At 36.0% G+C, this 18,953-nt stretch overlaps 1 protein-coding gene across 2 annotated transcripts in view; it reads left to right on the top strand.

Annotated features, from left to right (window-relative positions):
* kcnd1 (potassium voltage-gated channel, Shal-related subfamily, member 1) overlaps positions 1-18,953 on the top strand; it is a 70,731-nt gene that overhangs the window by 3,644 nt on the left and 48,134 nt on the right. Inside the window, exons 1-2 of one of the 2 annotated variants that reach the window (XM_077223115.1) lie at positions 237-494; positions 1,473-3,292. In XM_077223115.1, coding sequence (XP_077079230.1) covers positions 2,178-3,292 — 1,115 coding nt within the window. In that variant the 5' untranslated portion in view covers positions 237-494; positions 1,473-2,177. Of the gene's footprint in view, positions 1-236; positions 495-1,472; positions 3,293-18,953 lie in introns of those variants that run through there. The other variant, XM_077223116.1, reaches the window with a different exon arrangement.

Raw genomic sequence — 18,953 nt, 5'->3', positions numbered from 1 at the left:
AGCTGCAACAAAAGGCACAAGTAGACTGTGTGATATAGTATTGTCAGGTTGTGTGAAACCTGAGCTTTTGCCTCGTTCTCTATGACCCATTGTAGGGCAGGATGCATTTGCAAGAGATATTAAGCTTTAAATGGATGTGTATAAGTGTAGAGAGAAAGAGAGAGAGAGAGAAAGAGGGTGGGGAGGTTGAGCAAGCAAATGAGAGAGAGAGAGTGAAGGAGAGAGAGGGAGAGAGAGAGAGAGAGAGAGAGAGGGAGAGAGAGAGAGAGAGAGAGAGAGAGGCAGAGAGAGAGAGAGAGGCAGCGCACGAATGCAACAGAGCAGCGGAGGAGAGGAGAGAGAGGCAAGGAGGACTAGGCATTACGGTCCCTCCTTCACAAGCTGCATGCCAGATGCTAGGACTGCTGCAGAGAGATTGCCGTTTATTTCCTTTTTTCTTTCTTTCATCAGCTTTCTGTCACATTGAACGCTTCATCCTCTCGTCTATCTCAGAGGTAACAAGTCTATAAAGATAGAGCATTACTTATCGTTACTGCTGGCAACTCTCTCGACTTTTTTGTGTCATGTTATTTACAGCACTCATTGATTTTTGGAGTCACTTTAGCATTTGTATTGTAGGAAATTTAGGAGCACCTTCATTCGCGTTAAAAAAATAATAGAATAAGTTGAATAATGCGTTTTGCTTTAGAGCTGCATTAGTGCTAAAGTAAACCCTGAATTTACTGTTCATCTCCTACGTGCATGTTCTTGTCAATGATGCAGGAGGTGTAGAGTAATGCGTTATTGATTTTTGATTGTGGGAGCATGTTGTATGCATTATGTTGAGACTGGGCTGGGTCACCTGTCCTCCGCCAGGACCCATACGGGCAGGCGTGTGCTTATGTGATGCTACACTAAAAAGTTTGTGTATTGTTTTACACCTGATTCTGCTTTAGGGACATTATTAACTCATACAGAGACATTTAGATGAAACAGGAATTTGCATTAGCTTAGAAGTGGGGAAACACATTATTGATTACTTATTGATTGTTGTGAACCTGAATGCAAAAAATTTACTTGTATTGCATTCATAAATGACAGTTCTCTGTGCAAACAAAGCATTTTTAATTTTTTTTGTAGGGTAGTATAAATAGTTTTTATGTACCATTTATATAAGATATAAATGTGTGTGTGTGTCTAGTCTACTGCATATATAAATCAAATGTATGTATTTATAATTACATATATATATATATATATATATATATATATATATATATATATATATATATACTCTGCTATTTAGCAGTAATGCCACACCTTATTCCGTTTTAAGTATCAATGAATGTACCGTGAGAGGGATCTCATAAACAGACTGTGAAGCTTGTTTATTTAAACAGTCTCTGACGTAAAACAAGCTAATGAAAGTAGCTACTGTGTTCCATGTTGCTTTCAGACGTCACCTAATGTTTTGTTATGTTGTTTCATGACAGGTTCGTGAAGGAAAGGCCATACTTGGAGCCCAGGTGTCTGTTGTTCTGAGATCTCCCACTGAAAACCTTCTCAGCCCCTTGCAAGATTGAGTAGCCACTCGAAGCTTGAAGAAAGGAAAGAAAAATAAAGGCAAGAGTATTGAAACTGCATAAAAAGGAGGTAGAACACTTACAACCGAAAGAATGGACGTAGCAGAGTAGAAATAGTCTCTTGCTAACTTCAGAAAGCCTCATCACAGACTAATAAAAATTTGAAACGGCACAGCGCAGCAACAAATCAGTATTCTCCGGCAGAGCCTGCAAGATATGGCCGAGAGGGTTAACCCTTTAGATGGCTGAACTGATTCTTTGAACAGCCACAGTCTGCAAACAAAAGACTTGTGAATGATGAATTTTAATGGATCATTTCAGGATCGTTTTTGAGAAATGGAGATCCTGAGATTCAAATGGCTTTGACACTTTGACAGCCCCAAATTTTTGTAGCTGATAATGAAATCAATCTCAGAGGATTCCTTCCTAGTCAATTAGATGTACAAACAAACCGAGAGACGTATAACTAACTAGTCTGAGATCCTCAGCTCGGATGATTAGTTTGGAAAGACTTTTTCTGGTCCAGAAAGGTTCAGGAAATCTTCTCAGGGCTGACTGGCATTCTCCTCTTTGGCGTATTTGTTTCAGTAACAACGTTTAGCCACCAAATTAAAGATGGCTGCCGGAGTGGCAACATGGCTACCGTTTGCCAGGGCAGCGGCTGTTGGCTGGCTTCCTCTAGCCAAGAAAAACATGCCCAAACCGCCCGTGGACAAAAAGAGCCGCAACGACGAGATCCTCTTCGTAAACGTGAGCGGGCTCCGTTTCCAGACATGGAAAAACACGCTGGATCGTTATCCCGACACTCTGCTGGGCAGCTCGGAAAAGGAGTTTTTCTACAATGAGGACACTCAGGAGTATTTCTTCGACAGGGACCCAGAGATGTTTCGCCACATTTTGAACTTCTACCGTACGGGTAAGCTTCACTACCCCCGGCAGGAGTGCATTCAGGCGTTCGATGAGGAGCTGGCATTTTATGGCATTGTGCCGGACATTATCGGAGACTGCTGCATGGAAGAGTACAGGGACCGCAAGAAGGAGAACCAGGAACGTCTGGCTGAGGACACAGAGGCCGAGATGGCGACGGACACCCCACTGCCGCCGGAAAGCACATCTCGGGAGCGCTTGTGGCGCGCATTTGAGAACCCCCACACAAGCACCATGGCGCTCGTTTTCTACTACGTCACAGGTTTCTTCATCGCCGTCTCGGTCATAGCGAATGTAGTGGAAACTGTCCCCTGCCGACCCCTCAAAGGCAGCAAGAAAGACTTGCCTTGTGGTGAGAAGTACACGTTGGCGTTTTTCTGCATGGACACGGCCTGCGTGCTCATCTTCACGTTCGAGTACCTCATGAGGCTTTTCGCCGCGCCCAGCCGCTGTAAGTTCATGCGCTCAGTCATGAGCGTAATCGATGTCGTCGCCATCATGCCCTACTACATCGGCCTGGTCATGCCTGAGAACGAGGATGTGAGTGGCGCATTTGTCACATTGAGGGTGTTCCGCGTCTTCCGGATCTTCAAGTTCTCACGTCACTCTCAGGGCCTGCGGATCCTGGGTTATACTCTGAAGAGCTGTGCTTCTGAGCTGGGCTTCCTCCTGTTTTCCCTTACCATGGCCATCATCATATTTGCCACCGTCATGTTCTACGCCGAGAAAGGCACCAAGGGAACCAACTTCACCAGCATCCCAGCCTCCTTCTGGTACACCATAGTCACCATGACTACTCTTGGGTAAGTTCATTGCATTTTTACCTCCAGTTGTGTTGAATATGCGACAGATTGATCTTCTATACGCACAGAGTGACTATTTCGCAACTTTTTTTGTACTGTAGTGAAGCAGGTTCTATGGTAGTATTTAAAAAGCTTCCATGGTAGTATTTAAAAAGCTAAGGAAGGAGTAGATGAGATACATTAAGAACTTTCTGGAAAATTTCCCATGTGATCCAAACCACTTACTGCTTCATTGCTCATTTATGATGCTGACAGTGTTCTAATATAGAAGGTCAACCAAAACTTTTCATAGAAGAATGAGTTTGAATATGGACCGTTTTTTTTCTTCTTAAATTATATCTATTGTGTAAAGAGTTGAAGATTGAAATGAAGTTTTACCATTGTTTTGGTGTTCACATGTTGGGCCACCCTAAGTTTGCATGAGCAAAATTTGCATAGCTGAACATTTCAATTTAAGTGAAAGAGTGATTTTCATTTCACCAGCCTACAGATTTGGTATTGCAGCAGCTTTTTAGGCAAGTAACCTGCCTACATGTAAAGAAAAAGAAAAAAAAACTAACAAATTTTTAAGGTTAGTTAATCACCCCTGCTAAAAAAAACAAAATATCTACCTTTGAATTCCTCAGTTATGCCCTGAAACCTTCTTTGTAGCGAGTCATTTACTCATAAAATGAGCTGTGAATGAGTTATGTACTGTTTCTGCACTATACTCTTCAGCCAAGTCTCTGGCCATTGGTTTGCTGTCAGTCTTTAGGGAAGCAGAGATGACAAAGTCCAGTTTTCTCTTGTTCATTGATACAGATGAATCCCTCAAGAATGATAGATGAAGTAGTGAAATGCTGTGTCACTGCATTTGAGAGGAGAGGATGAGGAGGATAGATGAAGCGTAGTCAATTTGTGTGAATGTGTGTATTTTTTCAACTTTTTCCTGAAACATTTGGCTCTTTTGCAAAATGTCTCAATATGGTTTCTTTTTTCCATGTTGTTGTTGGGTAGAAAACACCCACACAGATGCAATGAGTATCATTCAGCACTATAGCACATGTAGGCTGTGTTTGCAATACCATAATATCATAACATACTACTTTTTGTTCCAGTATAAGTATACTGCACAAAGTATGCTAGTTTTAAGCAGGTTTTCTGCTTTGAACACCTGAATGAGCTGCTGCATTTGGCAAAAAAAAAAAAAAAAATATATATATATTTTGATGATTATAAACAGTAACTATACACCTTTCAAGACAAACCTAGCAAGAGTTCTGAAGTTATAAATTTATGAAATATGCTTCTATCGTATCAGTGTAACTTCAACTTTTTACAAAAAGTTGAACTACCGATAAATAATATAATTAAATAAAACTATATAACTGTATATATGTGTGTATTTATTTTAGTAGGATTTATTTTATATATATATCTCGATTTTTTGAGATTTTTTGAGAATTTTTTTGCAAATTTTTTTTTAATTTTTTTTTTACTTCAAATCAACCTTTGTAATATTTGTAGTATAAGGAATATTAGGTTTGGCTGATGAATTTATATTCTTTATTAAACATTTATTTGAAATCCCTATATAATGAAAGTGGATGGTAAAATTCCTACTGGAAACCAAGGCTGTAAGTTGATGGTCATTGCACTCTGTATCATAGTGACTTACGCCCCAAACTCATATTTGTCATGTTTATTGTTGCATATACTGCATACTGTTTCACATAATTTTTGTAGTTGCAGGCTGTTTGCATTGGATAAGTTGGTACACAAAACTGTGGCATTTGAGTTTGATGCAACCGCATTTATGTTGCTCCTTGACAGTGGGCGAATAATGATTTTACTAAATCTTACCTAAATCTTGGGTCTTCCTCTGCATTATGTAAATGTAGGAAATGACACCATATTACTCTTAATATTTGAGCTAATCGTGCAAATGTCAGGAGCTGTGTATTAACACTCTGAAGCAATACATCATCCAGTTATTGTACATTATCATTGCACACACATATTACCTGCCATCAGTTTGTTAGTGTTTTTTCATAAAATTTCATGTACCATTTAAACATTAATCTTCAGTGGTTTCTGCAGGGATGTTGATCTTTGGAAGAGGACGATAACCGTATCTGAGCAGAGTTATTACTATCTAGAAGTCTATGTATTTAAAAAAAAAATGTGTGTGACATGATCTCTTCCACCTGCTAGAAAGCCATATATATATTATCTGTATTGTATTATTAGATTTGCCTACCTCATGAAGAGCAATTCAGAAACATATTTATAGTTCTCAAATAATGTTAAATGTTCAGATGTTTGTTCTAACAGTATTATGGTTTCAAATATATCTGTACAATACTGCAAACCATCTGTAATGTGTTTATAGTAGTCGCTGTTACTATTGCTCATAATTAAGGCTGATTTGAACAAAGTATTAAACTTTGCCACATGTTTTTTATATGTGATGGTTTAAATTGTGTGGTTGGTTGAGGAATGGTGTGGTATTTTGTTTGTAAATGATTAAATTTTCCGATTTTTCTCATAGTGGATGATAATATAATACTGTGTAGTAATTTTGAGTGGGCAAGTGCCACTCGCTTTGTCTCTAGATGTACAGTCATGATAATTGATGCATTTAAACTGGTTGGTGACATTGATATTGATTTTATGTGGGTAAAAACAAAAAGTTGTGATGTAAAGCAAAGCACATGACTATCTGTGATGCCATCCAGCTAATTTAAAACCTAACCAGTGACATTTCACCCTCTAACTAATTACTTTTACATAGACCTGGCTATTTGACCATTGTATAGTCTCCAAAGAAAATCAAATCTGTAAGCAGTCATGTTGGAACAACAAAAGTAATGTTCAGTTTTCAAATTTAGTGCTTTCTGTTTGCATTTACTATGTTAATATTCATGAAAAACAGAGCCACACGAGTATGGCATTTTAACCCTATAATCACATTTTCCAAATATAATTATGCACTTCTGTGGTTTGGAAATCCCGGGCAATGAAAAAGCAAATAACTCCATCAGGTTGCATGCTTCAGCGTGCATGTTAATGAATGTCTGAAGTGAATAAATGAATATATTTGTGGGTGTTCCTGAAGTTACAGTAGAGAGATCCCCTGATACATTAATGTTTTATCCCGGGTTGGGTTGATTGGCCGTGTTCCCTCTGATGATAGACGAATAAACGCTTTGCTTTTGCCTTACTGTGCAGAAAGAAATGCATGTGTGTTTAGATCAAAGGAACAAGCAAAGACTCGTTAGAGACACTCAGTCAGTGCAAGATTCGATTGGTCGGTCCGTGGCGGCAGATGAGTGGAATTCACATTACCAGGGCTTTATATCCAACTTTACGCTTCCTCTCCTTTGACCTTGACAGGGCAGCGTTTTTAGCAGGAGCTGCTGAATTAAGATGTCTGCTTCATTCCATTTGGATACTGTGTTAATATTTAATGCACCTTCTAAGTTATTATTAAATACAACCTGGGTGAAAGCAGGATACAATACACTGGTATGTAAGAAATTACAGAAGCTGCTCGTAAACTATGGGATCTAAATAAAGGATGAATGGATGGATGGATGGAAGGATGGATAGGGCTTTAAAAGTGAAGATGACAAAATAAAAGTTTAAGAATGAGAATCTAGAAGGATCTTTAAAGGGATAGTTCACCCAAAAATGAAAATTCTGTCGGTAATTACTCACCCTCATGTTTTTCCAACCCCGTAAGACTTTCGTTCATCTTGACGAAGATCAACATCTTCATGTTGTACAGTACGTCACACACATCACACACATGACCAGCGTCGGCCAATAGTGAGCCTACGTGTGACGTACAACACAGAAGATGTTGATCTTCTTAATATTTTCTTAACAAAAATATCTTAATTTGTGTTCCGACGATGAACCAAAGTCTTACGGGGTTGGAACAACATGAGGGTGAGTAAATACTGACAGAATTTTCATTTTTGGGTAAACTATCCCTTTAACACTGTTAAAGAGACAATAATACAAACTTTGGAAAAAGAACATTGTTTGCATTGTGAACATTATTGCACGAAGACAGGTATGTTCTATGCAGTTGTGTTGATGGGGGAAAAAACAAGATGCATTTCTAGTTTCATCATGATTTGTTCTTTAGAAATTACAAACATTATATCTTCTTTCTTCATAAAAAAATACTTAACAAAATAAAAAATTTGAGCCTGGGAAGTTTCTGAAATTTGATTGATTTGACATGGAATGACCCATTTCCTCCTCTTGTCCATTAATTAATTAATTAATAATTCATTCATTCATTCATTTTGTGCCTATTTGCCTTTTCTTTTAAGTAAAGTGGAATGTAGACAAAATAGGAAATTAGGGTGAGTGAAGGGGAATGCGATTGGGACATGACCCAGGTCAAACTTAAACCTGGGTTCCCTTGAGTGAACGGCTCTTACAAGTCCTAACATGCAGCTCTGACAGTACTTTTTTTTTAACAATATATAGTGTACATTCAAACATTTACATTTGTTTTCAGTTTTCAAAGTGCACAATAGGCAAGATATTGAATCACATGGCTTTTCAATAAAAATGAATAAATAAATGTTTAGTTTTGTCATTTATCAAAAAGAGATGTGATGGACTGTTCAAAATCTTTCCAGTTGGGGAGTAACGTTAATCTCTCCTTTTACAAGAGGACAAAACTTGTTGTCCCAAAGCGTCACCGTCCCTCTCTAGAGTCCACTCTCACCATCTGCTGTTAGCTTATATAAGTGTCTTGTGGGAAAAGCATCGTCCTTGAACAATGCAAGACCCAAAGGACCTCACAGCAGCCGCTTTAAGCGCTAACGTCTGTGACAGAAACCACTCAACTTATCACTTCATTGAAGCTGTCAGGCTGTGTGATGGGATTGTGGCTCTTATTTTATTTTTTTATTTTTTTCTCCTCCGACTGATGACCTGTCAGAATTATGTATTAGTGATGTAATGTGGTTCTGGTCTTGGTTCAGTTCACATAATTCATTTCGTGCTAGAGGCAGCAGCAACCACATGCTTTTATTTATTTATTTTGGGGCGTGTAAAGGTCTGCCGTGATTGGCTGGGAGATTTGACTGTGGCATAAGAGATAATGCTGGTTGAGAATAGAGATTTAATTCAGGTGTGGATATTCTGCAGTTCAAGGGACGGATTTATGATTTCTACTCATTCTCACATGGAGTCAGGTGTCTTTTATGAGTGCATGTCATGCGATGGGTCTGAAATTGCATACTGTATGAGTAGGTACTACGTTTGAGTGTACTTTTTGACCGTTAAAAAGTATGCTCTGTATAGAATGAATGTGGTAGTAAAATGAAATTCAGATTGTACTACATGTTACTGTCACGTTACCTACCAGCGTCAGCTGCATCGCTTCACTTCCATTCATAAATCCTCTCCTGTGGCCTCATTTGATAGTAAAGTGTCCAGCGAATGTGCACTTCAGAATCACCAACTGTTGTACTATTCATACATACTACTCTTTTGGCGTACTGTTTTTCCCATGGTATATAGTAGGGAAGTATTTGATTTTAGACACAGTTATAGTCTTCCAACACATCATACCCTAGCAACCATTCAGAACACCTTAGCAATCACACAACAGCACACTAAAACATTCAGAACACCTTAGCAACTGTAAAAACACCCTGGCAACCACCCACACCATCCAGAAAACAAAAACAACAAAAAGTCCTTATTAGTTTTCACCTGCATTCATTTCATTTCACAATAACATTTCATTAATTTGTTCTATGTCATTTGATATCAGTGATGCCAAACTGCATAGAATTTCAGATGTTTTGGCTAACATGTCTTCATGTGTCTTCAAAAATATCCAAGTTTGTATATGTGGAAATGCAAATAAGATTTGAGAGCTACAGCGGAATGGAACATTTTAAGCAAATAGTGACATTTGGGTCTGTTTCTCATACAAATATGACTTCAGAAGACTTGGAATGTAACGCAAGACATGTATGGACATTTTTTAAAGGAATTTTATGTGGCCATTTTGGAGCATGACAGTGTTTGTCCACAAAACGGCAGCATCAATATTCTGTTTAACATTTCTTTTTGTGTTTTGCAGAAAAAAAAGTTGATGCGGGTTTGGAATGGAAAGGTTTTTAAATTTTTGTCTGAACTATAATTTAAACTTAATTCCCCCTGAGATAAGTCTGTTGACCTTTTCTTTGACAAGTGACACATTGTGTTTTCTAATCTGCCACTTTATCAAACCAACTTCCTCCCCGCAAGTGAATTTGAACTCATATGATCTAGAGTAAAACCAATATCATCAGCAGTCTATGATCTTCCCGTCTGTAATGATGGTGTGCCTGTCAGGTGTCTCGAGCTGTCTGACTCTGAGAGACCGCTCTTAAAAGCACAAGCAGTGTCTCAAGCGTTCTGCCAGTTCCACCACACATCCAGGTACTGTTAAAGAAATGATCGAGGTTATATACTGTGATAATGGAACAGTCTTTGTGTGACATAATGTGTGTGCTTTCTAGATAAAGGTATATGCTGCAGTTCTTGATATATATATATATGTGTGTGTATATATATTTGAGTGTGTGTGTGTGTGTGTGTGTGTGTGTGTGTGTGTGTGTGTGTGTGTGTGTGTGTGTGTGTGTGTGTGTGTGTGTGTGTGTGTGTGTGTGTGTGTTTAGATATTCAATTGTATATTTACAAAAGCTAACACATGCACAGTTGTGTGCCAATTCTTTTTGCCATTTTTTTCTGTTTGGCTTTTTTTTCATGCAGCAAGTCCAATTTAGTTTTATTAATATTTTTATTTGTATTTGATCTTTCTCAAAACACTAGATTTTGATAATTTCATTTGATTATTTTTGCTCTTCAGAGTTGATTGATGATACATATCAGATTTGATACAAAAAGTCAGATTTTCTTTATTTATTAAATTATTAAATTAAATTATATTATTATTTACATTTAAATTTTTCATAATCTTTTTTGCTCTTCAGATTCTGAATAAAGCTTAAAGGACTTGTGTTGATAGCTGTAGTTCACACTCACACTGGCTTCCTGACAGCTCTCAGGGTCCAGACAATAACAGGCAACTCATAATCTTACAGGGAAAAGAGATCAACCCTGGATTGGCTGCAGATAAAGGGATTTGTTGAGGTCTAAAGAGTCATATGGTGCTGAATGACGGATTAGAGTGAAAATGTCTCTCAGCTGTGTCCCATGATGATCTTTCCTCTTTTCATTGAGATTTTTAAAATATTAAACAACTTTATAGCATAAGAAATGATGAGGAAATGAAATGTCATGGGTCAGATTTTACTTTGCCTATGAGGTTGCAGTTTATCACATGCATGAGTACAGAAAATTAAATGTCAAAAGGTCACGTGTAAAGATCGCATTTATTGTGCGGAGACAGCAGAGGTGATGACACGAATGTAAATATACTTGGCAGTAAGGTGTGCTGAGCAGGTATTAACTTTCTTGTACGTAAATCAAAGAAGAAGGGTCAATGGTCAAGAAGAGGGAAATCTTTTACAGTCATCATAATTGTGGGCCCAGGACTGGACCATGAGGCACTCCTATCAGAACTAGCTTTGTGTCAATACTGTGATTGAATGTAAGTTCAAAGGGAGGTTCCCTTTGCTGTTCACATGTTTTAAGAAAGACAAAGGATGATGGAGATCTTTCATTTATAGATTTATATTCAGAAAGTCAACTCAGGGTCGGGAAATCCAGCTTTTTGAAGGTGTAAGACGATTATCTTTTTTCTCATGCGTGTAATTGTAATAGGTTGGTTATGGTTACAGTGACTAAGATTAATCATCACGAGTATATAAACCATTCAAACTCTCATACTGAGGGGCATTGCTCAATCAAAGTGTTCATAAGTAACAATAGCTCTGTGCACAATTCATCTCCGTAGTGTCATTGCAAAAACGTTCTCTTTCATTATCCAGCTCTCCTGACATGATTTGGCCAACTTACACCTCCCTCCTATCCAAAAATAATCGTAGCTGCTCAGTCAGGTGGCCCCTGGCTGTGGTCCTTCTGTGTGAATGACCCATTTACCGCCTTTGTGGAGAAAAATGACAAAGCTGACATCATTTCCTCTCTTGCTCATGCCTCTCGTCGAGGTCCGCACCTTTCCCACAGGAGCTTGAGGGAAAGGGAAGACTGCGGCACTACTAGACTGAAATGCAGGCACTGTGAAAGCAGAATGCTGCTGTTTTGATATCAGTTTGCATGTTCATAGTGTCTGTTGTCATGTTTGGCTTTTAACATACTTACCTTCCTAGCATGTCTTTATATGTCATTGTGATGAGAGATGTGTATTAAATAATGAATAACTTTCCCTTAATGAGGTCATAAAGAATCAAATTTACCATCACCATTATCATTTGAGATAAGAGTTTGATGTAATATGAAATTTGGTACAATAGCTTTTAGGAATTACAGCTTTCTAAAAGGGCATTTATTGAAACAAAGCACGCACTCGTTTTAATTTAGGTTTAATTAAAGCTGCAGTCTGTTGTTTTTCCTCTTTGTCGCCATCTCTGTTCGAAATCTGCAATTGCAGTTATTCAGGGAATTATCAACTTTACGTGCGTTGTGCCTCGGCACGGAACAGCACGGATGATCCAGTGTTTTGAGGAGAATGTGCGGCTGTCACCGCGCCGGTGTTGTAGATACTGTCATTCAGAATCATAGATTGTACTTTTTGGAAGTATGACCAACATAAGAATTTTTACCGGAAAAATGTAATCTGAACAAGTAACATCTACTTTTGTTCTGACCAACTAAGGGAAAAAAAGCATTGCAGTGAATCGCGCAGATCAAATCTCACGATCGCTTATCATATTACTTTAAACCGTGCAAATTATACTTTGTTCTCAAATTGTTAATGTTAACAACATCAGCATTGCTTTACCTAATTTAATGCTCTTCCGATATTTATCCTTGTTTTCGCATGGCCCTGGTTGCAGTCTCTTTTTCTTCTGTAGCCACTCTGAAGTGCATTTTACAACGGGTTACAATCGTTTGAAGTTTTCTGGATCCGACATCAAATTGATAAGTTTAATTATATCAAGTGCTGTGAGAAAAGGCTATAAATCTCCACCTCCAACATCCTCACGCGCAATATAGCCTCTACTATTCGAGACTCCTTTTTTGTGCACAGATGTGACGTAATGATGCAAAGAAATCCAGCAGTACCACTGGAATTAAAAACATTATTACAAGCTTACCGTTTTGAATCGTGCTAAAGCAAGCAGATAGTTGTGAACACTGGCTGGTTATGTACTTGCTCAAAAATGTATTTTGGGTCATTTTAACCCAAAAAAGTTACGGACTGCAGCTTTAAATTTAAAATTAAAACTACTACTATTACTACTACTACTACTACTAATAACAACAAAGTAAAATAATTATTATTAATTATTATGATATAAAGAATATTTTAAGAAGATGATGACGCAGAATAACTAAAATAAATTATTATTAAACAATTATTTTCCAATCTTTCCCCCACATTATTTATTGTTTTTTTAATTGAATTTTTCAACATAATAATTACATCAGAACAGATAACAAAGAGTAGCCCAGGCACGCTTAAAACAAATATAAGATTCATAAATTATGAAGGTGATGGGTAGGTAGACAGACAGACAGACAGACAGACAGACAGACAGATATAAAGAAATAACTATAAAAAACCTAAATAATAAATAAAATATGTAAATGTATTACTATTGACATTATTATTACTATTTATTAAATATGGTTTGGTTATTAGTTTAAATCATTTTTCATTTTAAATTGTATTTGATTTTAATTTGAGTACAAAATATGGTTATAATAGCTTATAAGCTTTCAGCAGTAACAGAAATAGCTTTTAGAAATCAGCTTTCACTCCAGTCCAAATATTGAAACTCAAAAATCATTCATTTTTATTTTAATTAGATAAAATTGTTTATTAGATAAAATTATTTGTTTTTATGATTTTTATTTGAATATCATACATTTTATAATTTCTTATTATGATTATATTTAGTTAATTTTTTTATTATATTTAGTTCATATTTGTATTTATTATATAATAATAGTTGTATTTTGTTATTATTATTGTTTTAATCATTATTATATAAAATATATTAAAAAGGTATGAAATAACCCCTTTAACCATGTAGGTCATATATATGAGAGACTAATTCGATTTTGTAGATCTGTGGAGTATGTGCATATTTGCATGAAGGAAAGCTCTTGCAATTAAATGTGCTAGAAGGAAACCATTCTTCCCTGCACCGTGCTGCACTCAAACCAGTGGGACACTGAAAGTCCAAATCCATCACGTGCTGAGGGCTGCATGTGCATTGTGTGATGATTGAAGATTGTGTGAGGCTCTTAGCTCAGGTTTGAAAGTGTGGTGTGACCCAAACATGAGGCTCTTCTGAGAGCATTTGACGGAATATATGGGGGATAATTGACTCACTCTGAGATGCAGATTGCTTCCTGTAGACTTCCATGTTTTCCTGTAAAAAACTGTTTTCGTGACATGACTGAATCACTCAATTCTAAATGAGACTCACAAACAGAATGTAATGCAACCTAAAGATCTAAAAAAAAATTAGTTCACTCAAAACTGTATTATTTTACTCACTCTCCTTTTGTGTTCCACAGAAGAAAGAAAGTTATAAAGATTTGGAATGACATGAGGGTTAGTAAATGATGACAATATTTTCATTTCTGGGTGATCCATCCCATATTCTACTCTTTTCTGAAAATGCTATAGGTTTCATGTTTAAAGTTGTTGAATTCCTGAGAGCAAGAAGCAGCTCATGAATCATCACCATTGTGCCCTTGAGGAAGACACTTAACCCCAGGTTACTCCAGGGGGATTGTCCTTTTTATATGGGAATGCCAAATTCATTTTAGGTCAAGAACTGGATTGGGAAAAAAAATTATCACTATGTGGGCCAATTTTTAGGACTAAAAAAAAGAATTACAGCTTTTTTTTACACTGACCCTGCTTGTGTGGCAACAAATCTATTCTATTCTATTCTATTCTACTCTGCTCTACTCTACTCCAATATTCCTCTGCCCTTTCTGTTTCTACTTTTTTTCTCATTATTTAGTAGTTAGCATTTATATACACAGTCATTAATTTTCTCTCTGATAGTTAATCACTTTAACCATCTAGAGAACTGTTCATTGTGCTTTTGATTTATAGCCCTCTAAACATGTCCCATTCTGGAGGGAAAACTCAGAGCTCAGTGTCACCTATAAAGGAGGCATTGACTTTATGGTTAAAGTGTATATATACTGTATGTATAACCATAAAGTCAATGCCAAATGCAGGTTTTATATATATAGACAAATTACTAATATATATATATATATATATATATATATATATATATATATATATATATATATATATATATATATATTAGGGCTGTGAAAAGATTAATCGCGATTAATCGCATCCAAAATAAAAGTTTGTGTTTACATAATAAATGTGTGTGCACTGTGTATAATTATTTTGTATATATAAATACACGCACATGTATTATACATTTAAGAATTTTTTTTTATTTATATATAAAATAAATTATATATAAATGTATACAGTATATACATGCAAATATTTCTTAAATATATACATGCATGTGTGTGTATTTATATATATATACAAAATAATTATACACAGTGCTCACACATATATTATGTAAACACAAACTTTTATTTTGGATGCGATTAATCTTTTCACAGCCATAAAAAAAAAAAAATATATATATATATATATATATATATATAATATATATAGTAAGGTTAGTAAGGTTTTGATTCACAATTGTTCAACATCTAAAAATTAGAAGTTTTCATAATAAGTAATAAGTTTGGGCATGTTATTAAACAATTCATTTATTTATTACAATTCTTTACCAAAACAGTTATCATTTTACATGTTTAATTTTGCTGAAAACTTTGCTGTTGTGACAACTTAGCCTATTGCGTGAAGAAAACAACTGTGTATTATATAGACTAAATTGAACTGAAATAACTTTTTGTAGACAAAACTCATGTGCACAAAAATGACAATGAAAAATAACCCCACTCTGAGAAGTATTCACTAGAGTAGAAAGTGTGACAACTAAACCCGGTCTCCTCTATATCATAACACCAACAGTCACAATTTTGAGGACAAAGTTATTTGTGTTGACCTGATTATGCAACAATGTGTAATGAATTAAATATACCTTGAGACATTTATATATTTGCTATATTTAGGTCTACAGAGTATTACAAAAGAGACAAAGTGCCTCTACGTGTTCACTTTATCAGCTTTATAAAATGGGGTGCGCTTTCAGTTCCCATGAGCTCACGTTGTGTTCCAGAAAGAGCAAAGACATCATGACTTTTTTCCAGTTTGCAAAGGAACACGGATTATCCGAGTTTAAGCTGTTCATTTTCAGAGATCTATCATGCTAATGATGCGTCAGAATGGAATCTAACATTCACATTGAGCTCTTGTCGCATGTGTGCGGTCCACAGATCTTTAATTAGACGTTTCCACAGCTCAGAATGTGGAGTCAAATTAAGTCCCTGCCATTTCCCCTCATCCCAGAGACCATTATCACCTTTCTGCAGGATTGGAAAAGGCTTTCATTTACAGCCCCAGCTTTATCTGGCAGTAATCATGACCAATGGAAGCCGTGTAAACTTTTTTATTTTGAGCACTTGCACTTGTACTATGTTCCTGTGTTCCTGGCCAGCCATCGTGGGTTTAAATGAAACCGTTGATGCGTGCGCTTGACTGTCTGCACATAGCCAACATATGAGCTGGGAGAAACCTGACGGCTCCATGCACACAATAGCCATTTTCATTTAGCCTTATATGCTTCTTTAGGTCCTAGTTTGCAGTGGGTGGTAAACATATGCTTCCTATATCTTAAAACAGCCACATTGTACGGTTTTGTAGCATTTTAAGTCACCCTTTAATGTAAAGATTTCAATAGATTTTTATTTTCTCAGACCTTTGGGTATCAGGTTTTGAGTCGGAATCTATCAGCAGTGTTTTTTCCGGAAGTTTTTTTCCCCTTTATTTCTCCTATACTGATAAAAAAAATAAAAAAAATTTGTTAAAGTGTTATATGCCATGAACCAAGCCAACCATCTACAAGGTGAATCATGACATTACAAGCTTAGATTTGAAGCGTAAAAGTATTTCAAAATCAGACAATCCCATGAAGCTTTGCGAACAGCATAATCGAATTAAAAACGATGGAGAAATATTAAACTACTCAATATTATTGTAAAATATGCATATATAAGTATTTTGAGAGTGCAAGGAGTTTGACTTGATTTCGTCGTTCGAAGTGCTTCATGGGAGTGGGCGGAGCTAAATAACTCTTCTGGCACGTTTTGCTTGTGGTGACTGATTGGTGGAATTTTCTGTAAAGTATCATGGGTAATGTAGTTTTTCACCACAAATTCCGCTGTGTAACACAATAACTCTAAAGAATAGTTGAAATAATGCAGGTTGACAGCTTCAAGAGATGCAATTCCATTAACAACCTCCTAGCTCAGAGTAGTTTCTGTCTTTAAATGTTTATAAGTTATCATTAAAAACAGTGTCCCTATGGAGAAAATGAATGAGTCTTTACTTCTGGAACCCTGGAAAACACAATGTGAGTTACACTGCTGTTTTGCGCACACACTTCAGTGTGAAACGGGTGCTGTAAAAGGCTTTTCTTCTGTGTTACTGTACCTTTTTAAGACTTCTATGTGTATATGAGGCTGTTATGAACTTTTTGCATGTGATGTTTAAGGGTCAAGTTGCTGAATACTGAATTGGCATTGATGATCTCTCAGAATGTGCTCTTGCTCATGACAGTTTTGTCAGCGTAGTTTCCATAAATGAGAGCGGATCAAGCATTTTGTTGAGAACAACATGGACAGTCATTGTAGCCTTTTGTTGTACATACATTTTTATGACTTTCATTCATATTGTGAGACATTAACTTTCAGATTTGCATTTCTGCCATAAGAGTTAGAATTTAAACTATGTAATCACATCATCTGTTCTGTCTAAAACAAACTCTTATAAATTGAATCATAAACAGGTTTATTTTGAACTGCACTTTTGGCCTTCTCTTCACCTGCCAGATGGTCAGAACTGGCAACAGACTTTCAGAAACTTTGGATACAGTTCTCATGTTTGCGAACTCGGCTCATAAACTAAAGCACTGCTATAGATTCAAGTGCAGCATATGGGACATACAGATGCCGTAGCTATAGCTGATCTTGGGTTGTATAAGTTTTTAACAGGGCAGGTGGTGTAAACAACCAACTATCAAGGGCTGAAGGAGGAACATGAATTCTCAATCCATTCTCCTGCAACTTTTATGCGCTTTCCTTTAATTAATCATCACAAAATATTACACATCTTTGATGAGGTAACACTAAAAGCCAAGAGGCAGTTTTGTATATTCTGTGGACCTGGTCATTTCCAATGTGTTTGTAAACTCATTGATAAGCCTAGCTGTCTTATTATTCATGAACACTGTTTTCTGTAGACAATATGTAAAGTACTGGTAGTGGGATGAGATCCGTTTGTATGACCAGTGGCAGATGGGTGAGTGTTTAAGCACATCTGTTCATTATTCATAGTAACTATATGTGAAACCATGTTGTGGACTTGGAGTTTTAGTAAATTATTTTACTAATATTTTACTTTACTTGATATTTACACACATATATATATATATATATATATATATATATATATATATATATATATATATATATATATATATATATATATATATGTATATATATATATATTTAAAAATGTTTTATCTTAATTTCTATTTCTCAGAAATAGACTTCACAAATTGCATTGGTTTCTAAAGGAGTTTAAACTCCTTCCTTTAGTTCAGCATTTCTCTTGCCAAATATTCAATAAAAGGGACACTTTTTCACTTAATTAAATTTATGTCCATTCTTATATTGCAGATGGATGGAGTTATGGTGGTCTGATGACGGAATAGATGATAAAATTTCATCTATTAAACTGAAACCGCCGTGTATGAATCCTTATCAGCTTGACAGTTATGGTTAAATTTTGGGAAATTGTCAACATTAAATCAACTCAATACACATACACACATAGTGAGTTAAATAATCATCATAATCATGTTTAATTGCACTAAACTAAGTCTTTTCACTGTTCTTATCAATATTTCCCGCTTTTTCCACCAACTTTTTGTTGTTCACGGAGCCATTGCAATGCATTTTGGAATTACATGCCATGCTGTAAAAAGTGTCACAGAAGGCAAGGTACTTTTGCAGAGTTGTTTGTGTCAGGAACACTCTTCTGCTTACCAAAACAGTTATCATTTTACATGTTTAATTTTGCTGATAACTGAAAACACACAGTAAAATAAGGTCTATGGTAAACACTGTTGGGTAATGTTACTTTTAAAAGTTACAATATTTTGTTGATCCCTAAATAAGTAATTAATTGCGTTTTCTTGGTTACTTTTTATGAAAGTAACGGGTTACGATACTTTTGTGTTTCCTTTTGTCACTTGGGCTGGGCTTGTCTGTTTATTTTTTAGTAACAAAAACAAATCAACAAACAAACAAATACAAATCTATTTTT

The sequence above is a fragment of the Siphateles boraxobius genome, unplaced genomic scaffold (assembly GCF_051911475.1).
Source record: "Siphateles boraxobius isolate OS27281-9 unplaced genomic scaffold, OSU_SipBor_1 9, whole genome shotgun sequence".
Classification (NCBI taxonomy): domain Eukaryota; kingdom Metazoa; phylum Chordata; class Actinopteri; order Cypriniformes; family Leuciscidae; genus Siphateles; species Siphateles boraxobius.
Note: the sequence above shows the minus strand (reverse complement) of the source record. Positions and strands in the feature narration are given on the sequence as shown.